Source organism: Armigeres subalbatus, chromosome 3 (genome assembly GCF_024139115.2).
Source record: "Armigeres subalbatus isolate Guangzhou_Male chromosome 3, GZ_Asu_2, whole genome shotgun sequence".
Lineage (NCBI taxonomy): Eukaryota > Metazoa > Arthropoda > Insecta > Diptera > Culicidae > Armigeres > Armigeres subalbatus.
In genome coordinates this window covers 2,522,474-2,548,630 of record NC_085141.1, presented here as the reverse complement: position 1 = coordinate 2,548,630, position 26,157 = coordinate 2,522,474, and the positions used below count along the sequence as shown (strand labels likewise).

Sequence of the window (26,157 nt, the reverse complement as noted above, 5' to 3'; positions counted from 1 at the left end):
TTGTGCTACTACGTATTGTCACACTCTCCCCTACTGCTTTGGACGAACTTTTTATGCAATGGATGGCGCAAATAGTGATCATTATGGAACTGTACGTTTCTCGTAGATTCTGAACACATATGCCCTTCAATATTTGCATCCATAATCAGATATTAGATCCAGAGTCAACTGCCTTTTTTTCCTAAACCTGCTAATCGTTGTCGCACTTACGCCATAAGTGATGTTGCTTGGACACGTGTTCCGTACGGTCTACCGCCAATTCAACTTCGACTCCGATTTCCGGCCTTGGCTCTCGGTAGATTTGGAAATTAGAGTACGGTATATGTCTACAATCCCTATTACAAATCAACAGCAACGTGCTAAATTTGTCGTGTATAAAATCGTTCAAGTAACCGAAAAACTTTGCAGGTATAGGAAATCAGTTTAATTAGCCCCGTAAACAAATGTCGTTTAAAGTGTTAATGAATGATGAATCCATCACCCCCGGTCGGCCAGTGCATAGCACGCTACCAACCAGCGATCGTTCATTTTGGGTGAATTTCAATTGCCATCGTCGTCGCGATGCCGGCATACTGGTGGACGGTTGCCACTATCGAGACGGAGGAGAGACCTAATCATCATTATGCCGCGTCGAGACAACTATGACGACGACAACACAGCGGTCGACGATGGATCACAGTTATCGCTTCACTCCGGCTGGAGTCAGTCAATGAGTGTTTAGTCAGTCGTAAGAGAACCGTCGCGCTGCGCACATCGAACGGCACCTGGTCTCCTCAGAAACTGATTAGATATCAATGCTCAAATAAGTCGTTAAATGTTAATCAACCGTTGCCAGGTACGGGCTGTATTGAGGTTGTCCTGAAGGATACGGTAATATCCCGGAGATTCGCCAAAGGTGCTCGACGTTCAGTTGAAAGTTCTCGCGCGTGATATTTCGTGATCCAACTAGTAAAGCCGAGCTGTTATGGTAGAACTCAAACGATGTTCATGAAGCAACAGTAGAAGAAGCTAGCAACACTGTATTTATGGCATACTACATTCGCGATTCGGTTGTCGTACTGTCATTCCGACCTTGTTTGTTTTGAACCACCACGGACCGCCCGTAGTAGGCAGGCAGCCAGGCATAATCATCGAGCAGCCAGCAGCACACTGCATGGATGTGTAATGCTTAATTAAAGGCATCATAGGCGGACCGACTAACGAGCAAGAGCGAGAGAGAGTTTGTGAGAAAGTATTGGAGTAAATCGGAGCGAATTTGACACTCGCAAGGAAGTTAGCAGGGGAGAACGGCATACGCATCAAAAGGAATAACGCAAGGATATTTGTCCTAAGAAAAAAGGAAAAGAGCATACAAAAGTTTCGCTGTGCAGAAACGGGGCTCAAGTGTTATTTAGTGTTTATATAGGTTTAAATCCGAAAATCCTAGTGAGACAATAGTTTTCGTTGGATCCGGGAGTACTTCCAACGATATTCAAGATGAATAAGCTAGACTACGATGTCGATTGCTTAGAAATAAGGTAAATGAACCACCCAAGCATCAGATTATTGATTATAGTAGACTAGCCCCATAATTTTCCCCTGCATAGTATTTATCGTTGCTCGCCTCCTACGATTGCTACCTTCCCCGCATTTTTGCACGCGTAAATTCCTGCGCTTATTGTGTGTTTCGCTAAATACATCATTAATCGACGTATCAACTAGAGTCTACTGATTGAAGCATTTTTCTAAGTGCCATTGCTCATCCCTCTAATACTATGTAGCAGTAGTACACTCGAATCACTCTATCTGTCGTGCCATAAAATCTTACTTTCTACATGCGACCGCACGAAGAACAACAAATGACGTTTCTGAAAATTTTCTCGCGAAATACTCTATGTCAAATTTAAGAAGGTCACACTTCGTAGGAGAAACTGCGAGAAACCTCATCGTTTTATCGACGTAAAGAAATTCACAAAAATCTATTCTGATCGGCTACTCTTTTTTCCATTTCATCTTCCGCAGTGACGACCTGATAAGCATGGCCGAGGACAATACATTAGGTAAGCTCGATATAAAAAGACGGAAATATTGTTCGTTATATCGAAGAAAGGAATTTTTTCGATGATGAAATTTTCCACCCATCACCACCCCCAATTCTGACCATCTTCTTTCTCCCCTCATTCGCAGGTGACTTCTCACATATCGACGACGAGCTGCAGTTTGTGAAAAATGACGGTAATACATTTTAGCTTTTGCTTTTCGTGAATTTCCTTTGTTTCGCGTTTTCGTGAGTTCGTGCAACAGTAATCAGTTTGTGAACAGTGAAGATGGCAAGAGCCGAAACAGAGAAACAGAAACGCAACCAGCGTGAAAGTGAGAGTGCGAAGAGTTTTGACAGCCAGGCAGGCACATGGAACCGGACGGAAGTAGTGAGGAGACAGGAGAAGAACACAGGAGATAATGTGTGCATTATCAGTGGTTGGAACATGACAAACTTTCTGGTTGGAAAGTGCAAGTGATGAAAGCGGATTGTAAATGGAACCCAGAACAGTTAGCGGTGAAAAAATGTGCCTGGCGGACGGAATTCATTGTGCTTCCCAGAACAAACGCCAACCGAGTGCCTTGTGGCCTGGAGGGTACTCCCCGCTGCCGAGTGCATGAGGGGGTGGTTGAACGCGCGCGCGTGTGTCTCTCTATTTGTGTGTTGTTTGCACAAATCGAAGTAAAAGTGCATGTTCATAAACAGTACACTCCACTTATTCTCGTCTTGTGGCTGCTCTTTTTCTTACAGAAATAGATTGTATTCTCGTTCGTGCGATTACTGTTGCATTCTTGCTTGTGGTGTTATAACTGCAGACCGTTGCTGCTGCTATTATTGTTACTCGATATCAGAGCACTTTGAGTGATCGACGCTCACAGTGGAACGTGAATGGAAGATTGCTACAAACATGTTTACCGAATGGTCAAGTTTTGATCGTTGGGTAAAAATCGTGAGTAATATGCTGGTTAGGGTTATGAAAACTGGAATGGAATCTTCGGGTATATTTTTTTTGATTCCCTTTTTGCTAAGTATTTTTATTTTTGAGAAAAGATGCACAATGCTAAAACTAAGATCACTGTACAAATACTGACTCATTTTAAATAAGAATAACTTAAATCATTTAATCATTTGATAAGGTTAAAAATGTAAACAAACATTTATTTTTCCGCGTTACGGTAAAATACGTAGCTACGGCGTAGCTCAATGAAGCGATTTTTTGTAATTTACATTTAGTTATAAAACGTGAAAAAAAAAAATTCTTGATTATTTTTCACTATTAATTAGTTCTGTGTAGTATGGAAAATACGAAATATTCTCAAAAGTGATGCTTTATCTGATAACTTATATAAATTTTGTCTGTGTCGAAATTATGTTCGACAACTGGATAATAAGCAAGTAATAATTAAGTTCGACCCTGTTTTTGAATGCGTTCTGTAGTCTCATTCAGGTTTAATGTTGAAGCTTTTTTTATTTGTGCGCATTTTAAACAACTGAAAGGCTCAACGATAATAAATTTAGGTCAATTCATTTTTGCAACCAAATAGACCAAAATAGAAGTATTTTACTAATAATAGAACAGATACCCCTCCCTATCGTTTAAAATTGGTTGGAGACCATATTGAAAAAGTGGCGTGTAATGCTGAGGTTATTAATCACGCGTCAAGAGGGTTGTAAACAGCACTGCACGTTAGGGCAATGAAATGAGTATTACTGCCGAGGTACCACGCTATAAATTGAAGTGGTTACATTGTGCATTCATCTGAAATAAACTTTTATGGTTTTGATAATTGCGAGAGTCAGCTCAACTTTTGGATGTCAACAATGAGGTGAAAAAGTGATGAATACCAAAATACACGAATTAAAAAGTACTGTTTCATACAACACTAAATTTTCTGTTTCATTTTGGAAAAATTGAAAAAAAAAAACAAATTAAAAATATACTTTTGCTTAGAAAAATAGTAATGCATATTCATACTGCAGTGTGATTGCAACTACGAAATGCATAAAATGATGAATTTTATTGCGCTTATAAATTTTACCGAGTATCTCATTTTTTAATATTGAATATACATTGTGTACTTCATTAAGGTATAAATTATAGATGAATATGAAAATCATCGTTCGATAATGTTACATCACTGAATGAGCAGATTTAAGTTCTTAGGTAAATCTATTTTTACTGAGTAAAGGACTGATCTGTAGTGATTGAAATGAAACTCCCCTTGAAATAACTGTTAGAGGGGGGGGGGTGTCAACAAAATAAAATTCGAATACGTTTGAGGATTTTCAAAACATTCTTTAACAAATCCGAGGAGTTTTTTAATTTTTTTCATTTTAATATTTATTTTTTATTATCCCCCCCCCTTGACCTATCGGAGACCAGTAGGACAAAATCTTAATTACATATTTGTAACGGCCTTATTGATTAATTTTATTTTTGATATTTTTCATAGTTTTTCACTGCTCCTTTATTTTACATTACATTTTAAATTTTTATTTGTGGAAAATTCCACTAAAAACATCTTCTAATGACATCATCTATATTAGAAATTTTTATTATATTTTAAGTTTAAGGAAATTTTTCTTTATTTAATGGAAATGGTTCATTATTTAGTTCAAATTTAATCTTATATTTTGCTTCTACCAAATTTTCTTTATTAAATTATTTTTAATTTATTTTGGAATATTTCTAATACTATATGGATATTTTTTTGTTGTCGTCTTTGAGGCAGTTACTATTGTTGATAAATGTTCTAATGCTCTTCCAGAGGTGAGAGGCAAATAATTTTAAAAAAATAAGCAGGATAACGTTAGTCAAATTCCACTGGGTGTTGTGTAAATATTCTGTTCTTTGTCTCATGCTAGATGTGAAGGACAATCCTCACGGAATCCTAAACTGAATGTACTCGCGTTTTCAAGGGCACAACACTCAATACGGAAGCAACGCACAACTGTCATTTGTATTATTCAGCTTTGCTTTGAATAATAAAAATGAAAGTTGTGCCTTGCTTTCATTTCGAATGGGGGAAAACGCGAGTGCTTTCAGTTTTGGATTCTGTGAGGATTGTGCTTAAGTGTTGTCATGTCTTTTCTAAAAACTTCGACTAAAATAAAAACTCCCCTTAAAAAATTTGAAAATTGTCCAAAAAACTAAGGAAATTGCCTATAAAGGAATCAGGATATGAGCAATAAATAAATATAAAATTCCCATAATAATGCAAAATTTCCACAAACAATTAAGAATTTTACCTTCAATGAAAATAAATGAGCACATTTAAGAACAAAAATTACAATTATAAAAGAAGAATTTTCCATAAGGAAATCAAAATGTGATTGCTTTTTTGTATTAATTGCTCTTTATTGATTATTTTGTAATTTTTGTTTAATTTTTTATGTGAAAAAAATTATTTATTTTGTGGAAAATTTTGTAATGGTTTAATGCTAATATTGATTTATTTATGGAGATTTTTCTTTCTTTTTCGTGGAACATGTTGAATTCCTTATGAAAATACCTCATATATAATTGCAATTTTTGCTTTTTGAATTTTCAATTAGCCTAACGGTAAGATGCGCGGCTATAAAGCAAGACCATGCTGAGGGTGGCTGGGTGTGATTCCCGGTGCCGGTCTAGGCAATTTTCGGTTTGGAAATCGTCTCGACTTCCCTGGGCATAAAAGTATCATCGTGTTAAGAAAATTATTTTGAGCTTTTTAGTGGAATGTCTTCACTTGTCATAATACGAGTTTGTACAATCCCATCGAATTCCACCACTTAATTGTATCTTGACAGATACGTATTTCGACCTCAACTTGACTCGACTCGTATCATCGTGTTAGCCTAATGATATACGAATGCGTAATTGGTACCTTTGTTAGAAACCTCGCAGTTAATAACTGTGGAAGTTCTGAATCAACACTAAACAGCGAGGCGGCAATGTCCCAGGGGGGGATGTAATGCTAATAAGAAGAAGAAGAAGAAGAAGAATTTTTGCTTTCAAGAGTGCTAATTTATTTTTGCTTTGTGCAAAATTCTCAATTTCTTATAGAAAATTTTGCATTATTTTTGGAAATTTTATATTTATTTATTGCTCATATCGTGTTTTCTTTATTGGCAATTTTCTTATTTTTTTTATGGAAAATTTCTAATTCTTCAAGGAAATTTTATTTTGCTGTCAAAAACTTCGTACAATTGTTTTATACTTTTTCAAAATTACAAATAAAACTTAAACTTATCTATAAGAATGGTTAGATTTTTTAATTCAAACGAAAAAACCTCCATTTAATTCCACCAATTAATTTTCGATATCTTTGCAGATACGTATTTCGACCACAACTGTGTGGTCGTCTTCAGTGTCTCGTACTTGACTCGACTTTAAATACGCATCTGCAAATATATCGAAAATTAATTGGTGGAATTAAATTGAGAGTACTTAATTCGTCTTAGACGGTTGAATACATTCCACTAAAAGAGCTTTATATATTTTTCCGTCCAACGAAAAGTTTTTTTCTACACGTTTTTACTTTTATGGATAAACATAATTTATTTTCAAGTAATTACTCTGACCCCACCTATATGGGTCACTTTGTAACAATAAGTCACTCCAATTTGCATGTTGGTTAAATGGAAATGACTCATATTAGTGTGTGACCCATGATTGTGGGGTCAGTGTATGTGCAATGATTTATTTTTAATTTTGTTTTACTCGTGAACGTTTTTTTTTTCATCAAAAGTTTGATTTTGTTAAAAAAAATTTTCCTGTTTTTTTCATTTCCATTGCAATTTTATTATAATTGAAAGCAATTCTACAAAAAAAATCATGATAGGGCATGAGAGTGTGCAATACCAGTGATTTGATTAATTTGTCGTTCAATCGACTGGCAAAAAGATAATAACATAATTCAGACAGTTCAGAAACTTCAAAACTACAAACAAATTTTCCATGAAATTCCCTCCGTGAGCGCTTTCTAATAGTTGTGCATTGTTTCCGTTTTGAGTGCAGTGCCCTTCAAAATGCGGTGATGTGTATTCTTTGAAAAACTAACAATTCAGTATAACTTCTGAACTTATGAGTCGGTTTTGATCATATGTGGAATATATATTCTCTATCCTAATGAAACGACTATGCCAAGGGAAGGGCTACTTCTTGATAAAAAAAATCAATTTGGTGAAACTTGTGAACGCATGAGTTGAATTATATAAATTTTGGAATACATATTCACTATATTAAGTGGACTCTTCCATATAGGGATGGTATGGTGAGGCGTTTACTTCTGAAAACGACCGATTTAGCTTGTGTCACAAGAGTAAACAAGAACTTGTAAATGATAGCCAAGGAGTATGAAAATTGCAAATATTACACTAATTTATTAATACAAATTTTTGCTCAAAAATTAAAATGAGTTAGTCAAGGTAAATCTCCGATTTTTTTATCACTGGATAAACTTTCACTTACATATTGTTGTCCAGTTTTGTTCTGCTTCATGAAGTGAGATGTTAGACGTTAGATTTCTCATTCCTTATTTCTCACTTCTCGTTCTCATACTTCACACATTTCATTTTTTACAATGAGAAATGAGGAGTGAGAAGTCAGACTTTCCACTACCCATTCTTCATTTCTCGCACAGTGGTGTTCGGAAAAATAGTAGTATGTGGAGGCCAATTTTCATATATTTTTATTGGGTTTTGTATGATTTTTAATACAGAGATAAGTTCATCACCATCAGTTCATGCTAAATAGCCAATTTTGACATAATGTAGCTTCGTTCCCCGATGACCGATTGAGCTGAAATATAAGCAGTGCACTAAAAGTATGTTTAAATTAATAAACAAAAAATATCAAAATTTTATCCACTTTTGATCAAATTGTTCAAAAATGGCTGTTTCAACAAGTTGTTGAAACATGATATTTCGCGTATTTCAATGTAACTTCTGAAAAAACAGCTCAAAGGATCATCGGGGAACATAGAGGCAGCATGTCGAAGTAGGCCATTTTGTATAAGAATCGGCATCTACTGCTACTAAAAACTTATTCGCCAAATTCTCGCTTAACTTTTCAAAAGGACCTAAGTAACAATTTTTTTATGAATTATTTTGAGTACTGCAATCAGATGCTTTCATGTTGTTCTGTTGATTGCGCTATTCAAATTAATTCACGAATAAAATGTTACAGTTCTTTTGAAAAGTTGACCAATAATTCATTTTTACAGTCAAACAAAAGCTGAAAAACATTTGGCGGTTATTAATTTTCGTGGTATACGACATTTGACGGATTTTACATTTGACATTTGAATAAAGCGTCTGAAAAAAATGTGGGTCGTAACACTTCAGGCAATCCCCTTTCCACCATTAAGCGTTACGTTAATGATGGATGTTCTATTCTCGGCGAATGACTTTTGGTGAAATGTATACCGTTTTGCGGAATGTTTGCATTTAGCAGATTTTTGTTCTACATAAAAAGAATAGTATAGATTTTAATAGAGTTGCATTTCCTCAGATAATCATGGTTTAGTATAGCAGCAGTAATTGACCCATACAAATACCTTATTATATCTGCGAGACGTACGCCTTGGAGGGATTTCATGGGCGTAGCCAGGATTTCGAGAAGGGGGGGGGGGGCAATTTTTTTCTAAATCGTAGTTTTATAGTAGTTTTATAAAAACACATGAATATTAACACATAAAACCAAATCCAAACCAAATCGAAAAAAATAATGACTAAAACAATAATGGATTTAAAAATGCGTGATTCATTGCTCATCAGATATTATTATTTTGAGCTTTTTAGTGGAATGTCTTCACTTGTCATAAGACGAGTTTGTACAATCCCTTTGAATTCCACCACTTAATTGTATCTTGACAGATACGTATTTCGACCTCAACAGTAAGGCCGTCTTCAGTGTCTCGTACTTGACTCGACTCGAGTCGAGTCGAGTCGAGTCAAGTACGAGACACTGAAGACGGCCTTACTGTTGAGGTCGAAATACGTATCTGTCAAGATATAATTAAGTGGTGGAATTCAATAGGATTGTACAAACTCGTCTTATGACAAGTGAGATATTTTTAAATAAAGTGAGAAAAATATTAACGAACTTAGTAAAAAATCGAAAAATCGGCTATAACAATTATTATAAAAATCCTGCATTCTTCCATAAGTCTTGTCTTATGCATTCTTCCATAAGTTTAAGAAAACTAGAACCATACATCTGAATTTCCTCAAATCCTCTCTGAAACAATATTTATTATAAAATAGGCAGAAAAATCAGCTTTCTCCAGGAATTCCTTCGACAATTGCTCCTGGCATTCTATCCGAAATTCTATCAGGAATTCTTTAGGAATGCCTCCAGCAACTTATTCGGCAGTGTCTTCAGGAACTCCACCATAAATTTTGCCGGGAATTGATCCGAACATTCCACCATTATTTACTCCAAGAAAATCTTCACGAACTTCTTTATAAGTTCTGCAGAACTCTCTTCAATAGTTCAAATAATTTCGTGCTGTTTCCCATAATTTTTAAGAATAAGAATATTCCGTGGAAATTCCGCAGAATTGCCAGAAAACATTCCTGAGAATTTAACGAAAAATCTTCGAATTTCTTGTGTAAATTCCATAAAATTTTCCGTGAATTGTTTCGAATAATTTCTTGTGAAAATTTCAAAGAATTTCTCTAGGAATTCCACCGGAAATTTATACAGAAATTATACCGAAAATGAAATCAACAATGGAATTTTCGGAGGAATTCCTAGATTAATTCGCAATGAAATCCTGAAAGAATTCCGGTGGAAACTTCAAGATTTCCACTGGGAGATCCTCCAGGAGTTTCTCCGAAAATTCCTCCTGGAATTCTTCCAGGAGTTCCACCGGCATTTCCAATTTCTCTAGGATTTCCTTCGAGAAATAATTCCGGTAGTTCTATCGGCAGTTCCTCTGAAAATTCTTCCGGGAATTTCGGCAGAATTAGAATTTATTTAGGCTTCTTCAGGAATTTATATAGATTTTCCACCAGAAGCTCCTCTGAGAATTTCTCTGCGAGCTCCTCAGGGAATTCTCCGGGAGGTCCTCTGATGATGATGATGGTCCAGCTACAAACTCCAACAAAGGTTTCAGCTAGACGAGATTTGTCTATAAGATGAATTCTCTTGTTTCCGAGAATGCTTCTGGTAGTTTCCCCGGGGTTCCTTTGAAAATTCTCCCGGGAGTTTCTTCAGAAATTCTTCCAGAAAATTCCTTCGAGAGTTCCTCCGGGAATTCCACCAGCAATTCATCCGGGAGTTTCTCCGGAAATTCCTCCGGGAGTTCCACCAGAAACTATTCCAGGAAATTATTCAGGCTTTTTCAGGAAATCATTTAGGCTTTCTTCAGAAATTAAGCTGGAAATTCCTCCCGAAGTTCTCTGCGAAGTTCCGATAGTTTCTCTGCGAGCTCATCCGGGAGGTCCTCTAGGAATTCTTCTAGGAGTTCCTCCTGAAATTCCTCCGGGAGTTCTTACGGAAGCTCCTCCGGCAGTTCCTTCGGGAATTTCTCCGGGAGATCCACCAGCAGTTTCTACGAGAATCCCTCCGGGAGTTTCACCGGCAGTTTCTCCGGGTGTTTCTCTGAAAAGGAACTCCCGGAGGAACTCCCAGAGTAATTTCCGGAGGAACTTCCGGGGGATTTTCTATAGGAATTTCCGGAGAAATTATCAGAGGAATTCTCGGAGGAATTCCGGTGGAACTTCTGGTTCTTATTAAAGAACTACAGGAAGAATTTCCGGAGGAAATCCTGGAGGAACTCTCGTAAGAATTCTAGGATGAACTGCCAAAGAAAGTTCCGTAAGAATTCCAGGAGGAACTCCTGGAAGAATTCTTAAAAGAACCTCCCGAAGGAATTCCCGTAAGAACTCCCAGAGAAATTCTCCGAGGAACTTCTGGAGGAATTTGTAGATAAATGCCTAAAGAAATGCTAAATGAATTCCTGGAAGAAAGCCTGATTGAATTCCCGAAGGAACTACTGGTGGAACTTCAGAGGAATATCCGGTGGAATACCCTAGAGGAAGAGAAAAAATATTTCTGAAGGAACTTCCGAAATCCTATTTCCCGTGAAATTCCTGCCAAATATCGTCCAGGAATTCCCTGTAAAGTTCTTGGAGGTATTACCGGAGAATTTCTTGGAAAAACTCCTGGAAGAACTCCCGGAGGAACTCCCACAAGCACTTCCAGAGGAATTCCCACATGGAAGTCCTGAAATAATTCTTAGAGAAGTTCCTGAAGGAATTTCCGAAAAAATATCTGAAGGAATTCCCAGAAAAATACCAGGAGAAATTAATGCAGAAATTCCCAGATGAAATCCTGAAAGTATTCCCAGATGAATTGCTGAAGAAAATCCCTGCTGATTGTTCCGAAGAAATTTCTGGAAGAACTCTTGGCAGATATCCGAGTAAATTCCAAGTGAAGTCCGGAAGGAATTCTAGTACACTTCCGCGGAAAATCTCCCGGGAAAATTCCTGGAGAACTACCTGAAGAAACTCCCGAAAAAATACCTGTACGAATTTCTGGGGAAATACTTGGACGAATTCCAGGAGAAATTCATGAAGATATTTCTAGAGGATTTCTTGAAGGATATTCTGAAGTAATTGCGAAAAGATTTCCAGATTGGAATGCTAGATGATTTCGCTATTGAATGTTTGGAGGTATTCCCGGAAAATTATTAAATTAAATTAAATTAAAGCAAGAGTTCCGAGAGGAATGCCCGGAGAAGTTCCTAGAAGAATTTCCGAAGGAATTTCTTATAGATTTACAAGTGAAATTATGGAGCTAAATCGGAGGATTTCCGTCATAAATTTTTGAAGAAACTTCTTACAGAATTTTGGGAAGAAATTCCGTATGTATTCTTGACGTAACTCTCGAATGCATGCCTGAAGGAAATGCCGGATTTTTCCTGAAGAGAGAATAACCGAAGAAATATCTAGAAGTAAATCTTGGAGAGAGGAAAAGAAATCTTCAAGGAATTTCCTTGTCAATTTCCTAAAATTAATGGGAGTTTCTAGAAAAGGAGGAATTACAATTACATGAGAAGGATTTTCGAACTATTTTCAGAGGAATTTGTGGATAACTTTCCAGAGGAATTCAGAAGTTCCCAGGGGAGCTTCTAGAAGGATTTCAAGGAGAATTTTTGAGTCCGAAAAGTTTCGAGTTGTTTTGAACTTTCATATATTATGGATCCTGGATGCCCTAATAAGTTTTGGGAATCTTTTGAATTTCAACCACCTATTTCTGTATATGATTGGATCGTAAAGTGCACATGTTTAAGGGAATTCATTTCAGTACCCGTGCAATCTTTCCACAATTTAGGGGGGGCGACGCCCCCAACCCCCCTGCCCCCCCCCCCTTGGCTACGCCCGTGAGGGATTTCCTTTTCTGCTTATCTTATTACGGGTGGACGTTTGCTTTAAATAATCCATTACCTCTTTTTTTTTTAATTCTTTATTATTGTGTTTTTTTAACATAGTATTAAGTTCAACATATGCCATTACATCTTCCCATCTCCAACATTTGCTTTATACCGGGCACTCGTGATGATTTAAGCACTTTACCATTGGGAGGTGATGAACTCTTCGATAACGAAATGCTTGTCAATGTGAGGACGGACTGCAATGTTTATAGATAGCTTATGACAATGGCGTTGTTGTTTCATAATCGTGTATCCGTAAGAAATTAAATCTGAGATTGTATAGTATGCTTAACTTGATTTATTTCTCTTGAATATTTCCATGCTGTAAGCTGTTTGAGCTGCAATACAAGATGATTTATTAATCAAGCCTCTACAATCTAGGCTTGCTGTATTATAACAGTCGTGAATAAAATGAAATCCCTCCTGCAAAACTGATCTACTGATGGTAAACTTAACTAAATTTCTTGCTATAGTAACCTTATGTCATCACTAGATTTTCCTCAGCAAGGTCGTGAATTCTGCGATAAGATTGTTCATGCTAAATTTGGAGTTATTCAATTAAGAGATGATCATAGTGAGGCGTTTTAACTTCTTTTGGGATACATTATTGTCCAAAATTGTCAAAACATCCGAAACTCTTTGAAATTTCCACTGGAAGGTTTTCAGAGATTCTACTGGATGTTATTCGGAATCCTCACAGGACGTTTCTTAGAAAATTCATCTAAATCTGCTCGGGTAAATATTTTGTGACCTATCAGGCGATTTTTTTTCGGAATTTCCCCAGCAAACTTTTCGGAATTCAAATGAGTTGTAATACTACGCTGTTAAGTAAAAATGATTGATAAAAACTTGAATCGGTGTGACGAGTTATAGATCAACCGTGCGTCAAATTTTGAGTAGCATACCGCCAAAACTGTCGGCGAGGGTGGCGTACACCTATATCCCACGGCTTTTCTTCTCCACATCTGGATATTTTCATGAATTGATGGTTCGTTCAATATCGTCTCATAAGGAATTGACTGTATCTCCTCCCATAGCCTTGTACCGAGGAATCGCGATCATTTAAAGAAGGCATTATCTTCTCTTTTTGTTCAATTTTGGCATATTTGGTCATTAATAGAAGGAATTAACTCCTTTAAATTAAGCATAATTCGATAATCACTTCAATGGTAATTAACCCAATTTGAATTTCGCGAAATGTCTTTCGTTTAATTGGCACATTTTGCGAGATGTCATACCGCGGAAAAAAATTCTTCGAAATATTTTTTCGGAAAAATGGTATATAACCTTTCGACTACGTGACCTTTTCGGCCAATCGACCTTTTCGATCTGAAAATGATATTTCGGCCATATGACCGTCTGAGCAAAAACTAAGCTTTTCAGCCATATGACGCGTTCGGTCAAATAACAGTATCGGCCCTTAACATTTTGTTAACATTTTCGGCCAAATGACATGTTCGGCGAAACTACATTTTCGGTCATATGAACAATTCGACTAGAAAACATTTTCGGTCGAATGATGTGTTTTGCCAGACCTCTCCTTCGGGCTAAATGAATTGTTCGGATAAATGTCTTCTTTGGCCAAACGCCTGATTCGGTCGATTTAAATATTCGACATAATAGCCGTCTCGGCTAAATAGCTGAATGATTTTTGGCCAAACGAACTCTGAAAAAAAAATCATGCTGATAAATACATGACAGGCGTAATAAAGGCCACTCATTGAACGGGCAAAAAGCACGGTTTTACAGCAAACTCCAGTAATTTCAATCAACAGTCAGAATAAAATTAGAACGGAATTAACAAAAATAATATCTTTCTAACAATCGCTGCCTGATGACTCATTGCCTGTTTTTGGACCAAGTTCATTTTTTTTAATTCCACGGCACAGATTAAACAGGCAAGAACACAGCCTAAAGGAGCAACAATTCGTTTTTGTCTTTATCTGCAAAAAATTGAATTAAACTTTAAAAGAATAATTTGAGGAGTACCAGTTGATTGTCAGTTTTGCTAAGATGAAGCAGAACGCAAAATGACAAGATTTTCTCACCTCTCATTAGCATGCAAGAGCCGTAAAAATGACCTATCTTGGAGCACAGAAAGAAAAATACGAGTGAAATACATTTGAACCGTTTGTTTGAGAAACTGCATATGTGACATTTTTGAGCAAAATTAGTTTTTCATATATTCTGAATCCTCGTCGGAAAATACGTATTTTGGCAAAAAAATACCAAATTTTTTTTTTTCGGAAATGTATATTTTTTTTTCGTTTTTCGATAAACTTCAAAATATACACGTACTTTGGAGAGCAATTATGGAGTACTGTTTGCAGTTTCCGTATTTAAAGTGCCTCAGGGTGATGAGTTTTGCCTAAAACTTCCTATCTGTATCCAAGAAATGGAAAGTTTCGGTGCCAACTTGTTGTAGTGATGATAAAATCATACTCAAATCTTAATAATAGAAGCTTCATCCGCTAGCTAACTCGTTTGAAATTCTGCAGGGAAAGCATCGCGCTTGAGTTTTTCATGCAAAAATGATTTTGTTCCAAGAGGAGACAAAACTCAATCGAGGCATTCTGTTTTGTTCACATATAAATTATTATCCACTGCACAGTTGGAAAAGGGATCTCAAATGATACTAAATACGATAAAAGTACGCTACAAAAAATCTTTGCAAAATAGCGTTTCCGTAGAGTAGTGCTGGATTCGTGTTGGCCAGACTTTGGCAAGAAGTCCATGTCACCCTTTTCTTCCCACTTATTTTAACCATTTGCGAACGTTCAGTGTCGTCTGTTTTGCCTGATTCGTCCCATATAATGTCAAAAAATAAATTCATCATCTAATATTAGGAACAGAGGGAAATCAGAGTGAATTTAAATCTACTGTCATAATCAAATATTACACAAATAATATACAAACTTCTTAGGGATATATTTGTTGTGCAGCGTTCGTAAGTTTTCCATTTAAATCGATTCTCTCTAGAGAAATAACTAGATGAAACATCCGGTTTCAGAAATAAAAAAAGGTTGGAGCTGCGCTGTTTATTTCAATAATGCCTACTGAATCCAATAAAGAAGATCTAGTAATGTGCAACCTCCGTCAGTTGCCCGTTTTGCCCAATGCTCCTCAGTTGAAATTTCTTCCTATGTTTAAATTGGACGAAAATAAAAACGAATTTATTTCAACTTTCAATTTCAATTTATTTCAACTTCTGTGATTAAGTTGGCGGAATCGAAAGCAGGAAATGTCATGTTATATATGTAACATGGCAATTTTCCGTTTTACCCGACTCTCCCCACATAATGGCAAATATCAGAAACATCATCTGATATTTAAAAAAGAAGAGAAATAAAAGTGTTTTGAAATTAATTGTTATTTTAAAATAATCTGTACGATATTGAATTGGGAATGCCTTTTTGCATTGTTTTTAAAATGCTTTCAGAATTTTATCTTGAGGATGGACGTCACATAAGACGAACTCCTCTCCCTTCCCCTGTCACAAACTGACACAAAATTACTTCACGGCCTCCAATACATCTGGATGTCCGTGCTGTAGCTGATCTAAATACATGAAAGACTTATGTGTATGAAGTGAAGAATAAATTTTCAGGATTTATACAGATTCTCGAAAGTCAGATGGACAGATAGTGAGGCTGTGAATGGATGTGCAGGGCCATACAATACATCCTGAAATTAATATCCTCAATAACTATGGGGACTTTTGCAGTATATATCTTCTGCACTTCGTTCCAAACCAAACCTGCAGCAATCCAGCATGTCCATGTAAGACTCTAGAGTTCTTGTCAATGCGTCATTATTCAAATAAGTCTATGGCAGATGTGCCAGGTGCTTCAAATAACCCTGAAGTTCAGAGCGATTGGTCTAACATGTCTTCGCCTGATACCAAACCTATGGTGACCCAACATGTCCATGCAAGTCCATAGAGCCCTTGCAAATGCTTAACTATTTAAAAAAGGTTCAAAACGGAAGTTCTAGTTTTTTCAAAATTGTTCTGGAATTGCTCAATTGGTCAATTACGCCTGGTACCAAACCGAAAGCAACTCGGGATGTCCACGTCAGTCCCTTAATACCTTGCATACGATTTTCAAATCAAATTGATTCACCTCAAACACGATTTCCAAATATTGTGTTGGCTGCAGAGAATCATCAGTTGAATGCTGAACTAAGTTCTCGTCATAAATGAGCAAATGTTGGTGATTATGTTTATATGGTTAAAACAACGTCTCTACGTCAGAACAGCGATCAATTTAGGGAAACGGGGAATATATTGATAGCATAGTCTGAATGGGCCAACGACAAGCCGATAAATCTTCTGTTCGCCTAGCAATACATGGTGCGGAAATTGCAAATTGTAAAAATTAATATCAAATTTTAAGTAAGCCTAAGCCCTTCTTTTGAAAAGTCTCAGAAACATAATGTAGAAACACTTCCAAAATTTTCCAAAAAAATATCTATCTGTTATAATCAATATAATATTAATAACAATGAGTATCCATTTATAGCTTATTCTGAGAAATATTTTTGCAAGTGAAGCTACGTAACATTGTGTCCATACTAAAACTAGTACCGATTAAAAGGTTGAAAATTGGCGCTTCTTATCTTATATAATAGCAGCTGCATTTAAATTATACAACAACAAATATCCTCTATGCATTATTTATTTAGATTTTCCTCTCGCAAGCAATCTTCTATTCACAATCTACTGACATACAACCGCAGCAGCAACAGGTGACTCATATCTGTACATATATTTGTTTATTTCATTGCACCGTAATGTCACACAACAGTGTTTTTGAATTGTTCTTTTTTTTTCTCTTCCTCTCTTTTCTATGCAACCCGACCCAAATCAAACTAAAATCTACCAACAATTCACCACACAAAGGAATGCTAGCACTAAGATTAATTCAAGTGGCAGATAGTTTAGACTCACCCAACTTTATCACCGGATCACCAGCAAATTCCTACCCAACGCTAAACAACTCCAGCAGCGATCCCAATCAATGTAATGTCTTTGATTTTAATTGTAATGAGTCACCTCATGGATGTTTTAATCCGGGCTGCGGGAAAGTACCACCGCTGCGAAAGTTCCCCTTAACTCGAGCACATCTATTATGACTGAAGTGTGTATATGCTTCTTCCTCCAGCTGGTGGCACTTTTCCGCACCCGTTATGGGCTCGACGATATAGTTTCTAATGCGTTTCTTCGACTTCCTTCTACCCAACCCCACGACGCAATGTAGGCTCATTCTTTGTGATCAAGAAAAATAACGACAACGTGAAACAGAGCAGGCCCACCGTCAACATCAGCCGGACGGGCCCGAGGCCGATCGACTGCCCCTCGGAATCGAACCTGAACCGAAAGGTAAGTTTTGTTTCCTTCGATTTTTAGTTTGTTTAAAACCTATAATTTGTATTAAATTATCATGTCCTGGAAGGCTTCCGGACCTTATCTACTTTGGTAATATTTTAAAAGTTGCAGACATATTTTATAGCCACCTAAAGTTTATTAAAAGAATTAAAAATATTTTATATTATTAAATAATGGATTTTAATGACTATAAATTCATTGAAAAACGGCTGATTGAAATGATTTATTCATTTTTCTGAGCGGTTTATCATTTCATCTGTATTGACCATGTTTTGACATATTCTGGGTTGTGCTGTGATTGTCCTTGTTAACCAAATCAAGTTGAACGAAAATCAGCTGAGCAATAGAACCGACGTTCATTGTATGAATAGAATTAAATTGATGTCTATCAACTTCTATTACAATCACGTCAATTTTAATCTTGACCAAACGCACCCCCTTTCCGAGCTCCATACAAGAGATTTCCTTCAAATTAATCTAAGTCTCTTAATTAATATCAGTCTGAATAGCTTCCATTTAGTCTCACTTCCACCAATTTTCTGCCGCACTGTCATCTGCGCTTCATCCGTCCCAAAGCAGCACGATCGTTCAGCCATGCAGTCACCAATCTCGATCAATAAGTTCCGATCTACGAGAAGTGGAAACCCGCACAAGTAGCCGCGAAGGAAGAAGGCAAAAAACGAACTCAACCTTAGCATTCGAATGTACATAAACGGATTGTACCGAAAGGAACAGATAGAGATAGAGAGATCTATGCTGAAATGAAATAAATTCGTCAAGTTCACACAACCTGTAACCTGTTTGTAGCCTCATAACAACCGGTCAATCCGCGAGCGCAACTTGCTGCACACTGCTTGGAGCGACATGAGCATGGAGGAAGGAGCGAGGACGCGACGCGCGCCGGTACATTCTACTGTGGCACTCTTGACCGACTCTCTGACTCAGTCCCATTCACGCTGGACAGACATGGCCACAGACCACAATCCTCCGCCGACTGTCCTCCTCGGTAGTATTGAGCCGGCTTACTTCAGCATCAACAACAGAGAGGAGAGTCTGACTGTCTGATCAGCGTCTATACGCGAGTGATCCTCTGGCACCGTGCTTCCTCGCTCCTCTGGCGTTGCATTCCTAGCTGCTGCACCTATGCAATGCACTTGGAAAGTTCAGTGCGCGCACTTGCCTATGTGTGTACCGGCGCGCGGTAAACGCGAACCCGAAAAACTTAAACTGATCCACCTACGGTAGAAGAAAACTTGTATCGCCGGGATGCGTTTTCACTATTCTTGAAGAATGGTTCTTTCTGATACAAAAAATAATAACACAAACTAAGTTAAAATACAAGAGTCCTCAGAAATCGTTTGAAGCTAACAGTTTTCCTGTTATAAAATTTATTAACCGTAATAAAAATACTACTTGAGTAGACTATGCGCACGATCGATCGTTGGCAGTGATTGCAGTCTCATTCTGCACCAGCACCTCGGAATAAGTGCATTTCAACGTAATTAATTACCAACTCGCTCCTCGTTCGTTCGGTACAAGCGTTGGGGCGCGATAAGCGTTGGTACTGATCGAGAGGTCGGTATGTACGCACTCGCCGATCGGCCAGCAAGAGCGAAGGTTTCGTACACATTCATGCGTGTCTGATGCTGAGGGTGAGAGACAGCAGAGACGCGCAGATCAGAGTGGGCTGAGCAGAGCCGACAAAGTGATCTTGTAACTCATAGCAACCGCCATCCGCCCCCATTGCTTCGGATCGATCGATCGACCGGCTCAGTAGCAGGCAAGTTATAGAAGCATGTCATTTACCTACTCCGATACCGATACCGGTCACAATATACAGAACATGACTAGTGTGAAAGGTCATGCCTGTTGGCTTGGATGGAGGTGAATTGGGGACATGTCACGGCGGAACGCAGTGTGACATGGCTGCGCAGGTGATCATAGCATTATTGGTTCTCAATTAAACGATCAAAAGCCTTTAGTGTATAATTATTGCCGCACAAGGTTTATGTGTGAAGTCATTGCGTGGCTCTCAGTGATTTATAGCAGTCTTGGGTCTGTAACACTTTGACCCAATAAGATTGATGATCTTCAGTTGAGAACAGCTTCAGCAAGCTATTCGTCAACCAAAAAAAAAACCTGTCGGTTCAATGTCAACGAGGTGAACTTATTTCTACAACTTGGGTACTTTGCTCTACTCTGAAATTCAACGCATAGTTTGCTACGATTTCACTTTTCACTTTATTCGCAACGCGCACCAAAGCAACCCATCATGGCTCGCAGCACAGCAACAGGCAGACGAGTTTACGCCCACCACCAAACTGTGACGCGTACCGGCTGCGAACGCTACGCTAATAGCAAAACTAGACAAGACTGGAAAAGGCTAGACAAATTTCGCTCTCGGGTGAATTCTCCGCAAAATAACGCTTCGATCGATGTCAAGGTTAATCATGGTTAAAATGGGAGGAGAAAACGGCGTACCCTGGTGGGCCCCGACGCATGCGTATGGGACTATTTGTACCGGCTTTTAAACGCGTCGATGTTGCCGGATATTCAAACACTCTAACGCTCAGAATGATCAAATGATATCTGTTATTATGATTTTTGTTTTGTATTTTTCCAAATTCCTTTTATTATGATAATAACGAAACTTATTTGTTCCACGAAATACGATTTGCAAGCGATTGATCATGTTATTCATTGCATTGTAATTTGTGACAACAAATTTAGTTCGACAGACAATCCAATTTCAAAGAAGTGTAAAATAAAAAAATAAACAGTTTAGTATAATATGTTCCACTATTTTTAAGGAGATGTTTGTAATCAAACTGATTAGTTTCGCACCATAATGCGATTAAAATCGAATTTGTGTCGATAAACGGTTTAGATTGCGCATTATTATGCGATGTGTGGTTGTGTGAGCAATTAAATTTCTAGTACAGTGGGTGCAAAAAGTATTTGTCTATAGCTGCACATTTTTCACTTAATTTTAAAACTAAGGCGAATTCATAAAACTTTTTTCAATTCCTATTACTATTATTGTCAAGTAGGAAATGTCTGAATGTCTAAATTAATCGACAAAAACGGCTTGATTCCGCCAAAGAATAGCGTCTGAAGGATGATGCTTGGAATCAATTGACTAAAGAAAATACATCATATTTGGATCAGATGGCCGATGTATTGTATGACAATGTAATAATACTGAGATGCAGCCTCAGAACCTCATTCCAACAGTAAAGCATGACTGGGATTCCATTATGGTCTTGGGGCTGGCAGGAGTGCTACCGATGTAGGGCTTGCATTGCCTATCATTGAAGGAATTGTGGATCCCAAAATGTAAGTTCGCCTTTTCAAAGAAAATTTGAACGCAGATGCTGCAAAATTAGAGTTGCAAGGAGCACATATCGTTTAGCAGGATAATGAACCCAAGCACACAGCCCAAAATACTAAGATGTAGCTACTTTGTAAAATACCTTCCGGAATCATATGAACTCAATGAAGCTTTGAAATAAGAGTAGGAAAAGTTCCTCCATGATGTGAAAACTACACTCTGTCATAAATATAATTTCTATAATTTCTATTAGCTCTATTCTACTACTCCTGATTTCTAATTGGGAAAGTTTTTTGATCACCGTAAATGACTCAATCATTTTAGATTTGGCTGAATAGGACTTTTGCTGAATAGGACATTTGGATGAATAGGACATTTGACCCAATAGGACATTTGGTCGAATAGGACATTTGGCCGAATAGGACATTTGACCTTATAGGACATTAGGTCGAATAGGACATTTGGCTGAATAGGACATTTGGCTGAATAGGACATTTGGCCGAATAGGACATTTAGTTGAATAGGACATTTGGCCGAACAGAACATTAGGTCGAATAGAACATTTGGCTGAATAGGACATTTGGCTGAATTGAACATTTGGCCGAATAGGACATTTGGCAGAATAGGACATCTGGCTGAATAGGACATTTGGCTGAATAAGACATTTGGCCGAATAGGACATTTGGCCGAATAAAACATTTGGCCGAATAGGACATTTGGCCAAATAGAACATTTGGCCAAATAGGACGTTTGGCCGAACACGACATTTGGCCGAATAGGACATTTGCGGAATAAAACATTTGGCCGAATAGAACAATTAGTCGAATAGGATATTTGCCCGAATACGACATTTGGCCGAATAGGACATTTGGCCGAATAGAATATTTGGCTGAACATGACGTTTGGCTGAACATGACATTTGGCCGAAAAGGACATTTGGCCGAATAGGACACTTGGCCGAATAGGACATTTGGCTGAATAGGACATTTGGCCGAATAGGACACTTGGCCGAATAGGACATTTGGCCGAATAGGACATTTGGCCGAATAGGATATTTGGCCGAATAGGACTTTTGGCTGAATAGAACATTTAGTCGAATAGGACATTTAGATAATAGACATTTCCAATTTCCTGTTCGGCCAAATGTCCTCATAAAGACATGTTCGCTCAAATGACCTATTCAGCCAAATGATCTGTTTGGCAAAATGTCCTATTTGGACAAATGTCCTATGTGAACAAATGTCTTATTCGGCCAAATGTTTTATACGGCCAAATGAACTTTTCGACCAAATGACCAATTCGGTTAGATAACACGTTCGGCCAAATGACTTTCGGCCTGATGGGTTACAGCATAATGTTTTATTCTGCCTAGGGGCATTCAGCCAAATGGCTTTTGGCCGCATGAGTTTCCGCCATATGGCCCTTCCCCGTTTTCCACTACGCATTAGATTAAAGGAATATATTTGGCTTAATTAAAGAATAAATCGAAAACAAACTTCCGGAAGGTGTAAAAATAAACTAAGTTCGCTTTACCAAACTGTCGGCTTGAACTGGGATAATCTTATGTTACACATCTGATAAAACATCATGCAGTCGTTAAAATTCGTTTGTGTAATTAGCTCCTTGTGGCACAGAAAACAGATATTGTAGACAGTAGGTAATGAAGTAAGGCCTTCTACGGGCGTAACCAATGATCAATTTATCCGATTTAAACATGGTACATGCTCTCTGTAGAACAAATAATAGAATGAGTTCACAGCACATGCTCTAAGTCATCCAAAAAATCCCTGAAGTAAACATCTCTTCCTCTTATTGGAATTACATTTTCGCCATTGCCGCCTCGTTGCTTAGTGTTCATAATTCACTTCTACAGCTGTTAACTGCGAGTTTTCTAAGCCAAGTTACCATTTTTGCATTCGTGTATCATAAGGCTTACACGATGTTACTTTTATGCTCAGGGAATTCGAGACAATTTCCAACCCGAAAATTGCTTAGACCGACACCGGGAATCGAACACAGCCACCCTCAGCATGGTCTTGCTTTATAGCCGCGCATCTCACCGCAAGGCATATTCAAAACAGGCCGATAGATCGCTGGTTACGCGAGTAAATCTGAAGTCCCCAGCTTCTGGAATTTCTTGGATAACCAAGAACATCTACCAATCACAAATTCTTTTCAACGTATAACAAGGTGCACATAACAAATACAAAACAGGTCTTTGACCACCATATGTGAATTTGGGTCATTATTTAACTCGGCGAATATATATCACGTAAAAACTGATTTAAAAACTGAACTTTTTAATCTAATGAAGTCTTTAATTCGAATCTCTCTACATGGGGCTTTATTTTCGATAGCAAAATGTTGTTGAGAATATAAATCACGACTGAAATGTATACTTCCCTCCTCCTTACCTCCTCCTTTTCCTATTGTGTATTTGTAATCCCTAACCTCGAGTCAGCCTCGTGTACGTCGGTTACCCAAGCTAACGCTAGTTATAAGAAGATTAGCAGAAATTGTAAAATTGTAAAATGGCAAATGAGCCTTCCAAATAAACGCAAGATTAAAACAAAAAATGAAATCTATACTTCCATAACCAATTCGAATCCAATCCAAATCAAATTCATATCCATCTTCAATCCTCATCCAATCCAAATCCAATAAAAATCTAGTTCAAATTCAATCAAAATCTAATCCAAATCTAGTTTAAATCCAATTCAAATCCAAATCTAATTAAAACCCAACCCAAATTCAACCCAAAACCAATTCAAAACCAAATATAATTCAAATACAATCCAAATAAGGGGGGTCCCGTAGCGTAGTTGGCTACACGTTCGCCTCATAAGCGAATGGTCATGGGTTCGATTCCCAGCCCCTCCACCAAACCCTTGTCAGTCGCCAGAAGCGCAGTCCGTACGGTGGCGTTTTGGGGAACGCGCCTCACCGACACGGCTACCTGATGACGACTGACAGACCTGTTCTTCTCGGAGGCATTCCTCCAACGTTCTTCGATTAATGGTAACCGAACAAAGCAACGATCACTGGATTCACCACATGGACAAATGAACACAATGGACTCACGATGATATGGACTGGCAACGACAACAATAACGATTTATGGACATCTAAAAATAGATTCTGTGTGGACTCTGTACAGCAGAGTACCACAGTAGATCACGGCACAGTAGCGGTTAAGAACACAGAGTGCCTGCCAAATAAATCTACGAATAAAAAAAAAAAACAATCCAAATATAATCTAAATCTAATCCAAATCCAAATCCAATCCAAATCCAATCCAAATCCAATCCAAATCCAATCCAAATCCAATCCAAATCCAATCCAAATCCAATCCAAATCCAATCCAAATCCAATCCAAATCCAATCCAAAACAAACCCCAAACCAATCCAAACCAATCCAAACCAACCAAACCAATCCAAACCAATCCAAACCAATCCAAACCAATCCAAACCAATCCAAACCAATCCAAACCAATCCAAACCAATCCAAACCAATCCAAACCAATCCAAACCAATCCAAACCAATCCAAACCAATCCAAACCAATCCAAACCAATCCAAACCAATCCAAACCAATCCAAACCAATCCAAACCAATCCAAACCAACCAAACCAATCCAAACCAATCCAAACCAATCCAAACCAATCCAAACCAACCAAACCAATCCAAACCAATCCAAACCAATCCAAACCAATCCAAACCAATCCAAACCAATCCAAACCAATCCAAACCAATCCAAACCAACCAAACCAATCCAAACCAATCCAAACCAATCCAAACCAATCCAAACCAATCCAAACCAATCCAAACCAATCCAAACCAATCCAAACCAATCCAAACCAAATCCAAACCAAACCAATCCAAACCAATCCAAACCAATCCAAACCAATCCAAACCAAACCAACCAACCAAACCAATCCAAACCAATCCAAACCAATCCAAACCAATCCAAACCAATCCAAACCAATCCAAACCAATCCAAACCAATCCAAACCAACCAAACCAATCCAAACCAATCCAAACCAACCAACCAAACCAATCCAAACCAATCCAAACCAATCCAAACCAATCCAAACCAATCCAAACCAATCCAAACCAATCCAAACCAACCAAACCAATCCAAACCAATCCAAACCAATCCAATCCAAACCAAACCAAACCAATCCAAACCAAACCAAACCAACCAAACCAATCCAAACCAATCCAAACCAATCCAAACCAATCCCAAACCAATCCAAACCAATCCAAACCAATCCAAACCAATCCAAACCAATCCAAACCAACCAAACCAACCAAACCAATCCAAACCAATCCAAACCAATCCAAACCAATCCAAACCAATCCAAACCAATCCAAATCCAACCAAACCAATCCAAACCAATCCAAACCAATCCAAACCAATCCAAACCAATCCAAACCAATCCAAACCAATCCAAACCAATCCAAACCAATCCAAACCAATCCAAACCAATCCAAACCAATCCAAACCAACCAAACCAATCCAAATCCAATCCAAACCAAACCAAACCAAACCAACCAAACCAATCCAAACCAATCCAAACCAATCCAAACCAACCAAACCAATCCAAACCAATCCAAACCAATCCAAACCAATCCAAACCAAACCAAACCAAACCAATCCAAACCAATCCAAACCAATCCAAACCAATCCAAACCAATCCAAACCAATCCAAACCAATCCAAACCAATCCAAACCAATCCAAACCAATCCAAACCAATCCAAACCAATCCAAACCAACCAAACCAATCCAAACCAATCCAAACCAACCAACCAACCAAACCAATCCAAACCAACCAAACCAATCCAAATCCAATCCAAACCAATCCAAACCAATCCAAACCAATCCAAACCAATCCAAACCAATCCAAACCAATCCAAACCAATCCAAACCAATCCAAACCAATCCAAACCAATCCAAACCAATCCAAACCAATCCAAACCAATCCAAATCCAATCC

The 26,157-nt window shown here is 37.9% G+C and overlaps 1 protein-coding gene across 7 annotated transcripts in view; it reads left to right on the top strand.

The window, feature by feature from the left end:
• Window positions 1-743: 743 nt before the first annotated feature.
• The window catches only part of LOC134220478 (upstream stimulatory factor 1-like), a 55,771-nt gene continuing 30,357 nt past the window's right edge, over window positions 744-26,157 (top strand). Inside the window, exons 1-5 of one of the 7 annotated variants that reach the window (XM_062699532.1) lie at window positions 744-1,517; window positions 2,002-2,039; window positions 2,167-2,214; window positions 17,345-17,464; window positions 17,703-17,824. In XM_062699532.1, coding sequence (XP_062555516.1) covers window positions 1,477-1,517; window positions 2,002-2,039; window positions 2,167-2,214; window positions 17,345-17,464; window positions 17,703-17,824 — 369 coding nt within the window. In that variant the 5' untranslated portion in view covers window positions 744-1,476. Of the gene's footprint in view, window positions 1,518-2,001; window positions 2,040-2,166; window positions 2,215-2,306; window positions 2,353-2,491; window positions 2,616-2,665; window positions 2,788-17,170; window positions 17,191-17,344; window positions 17,465-17,702; window positions 17,825-26,157 lie in introns of those variants that run through there. The other 6 variants (XM_062699534.1, XM_062699535.1, XM_062699536.1 and 3 more) reach the window with 6 other exon arrangements.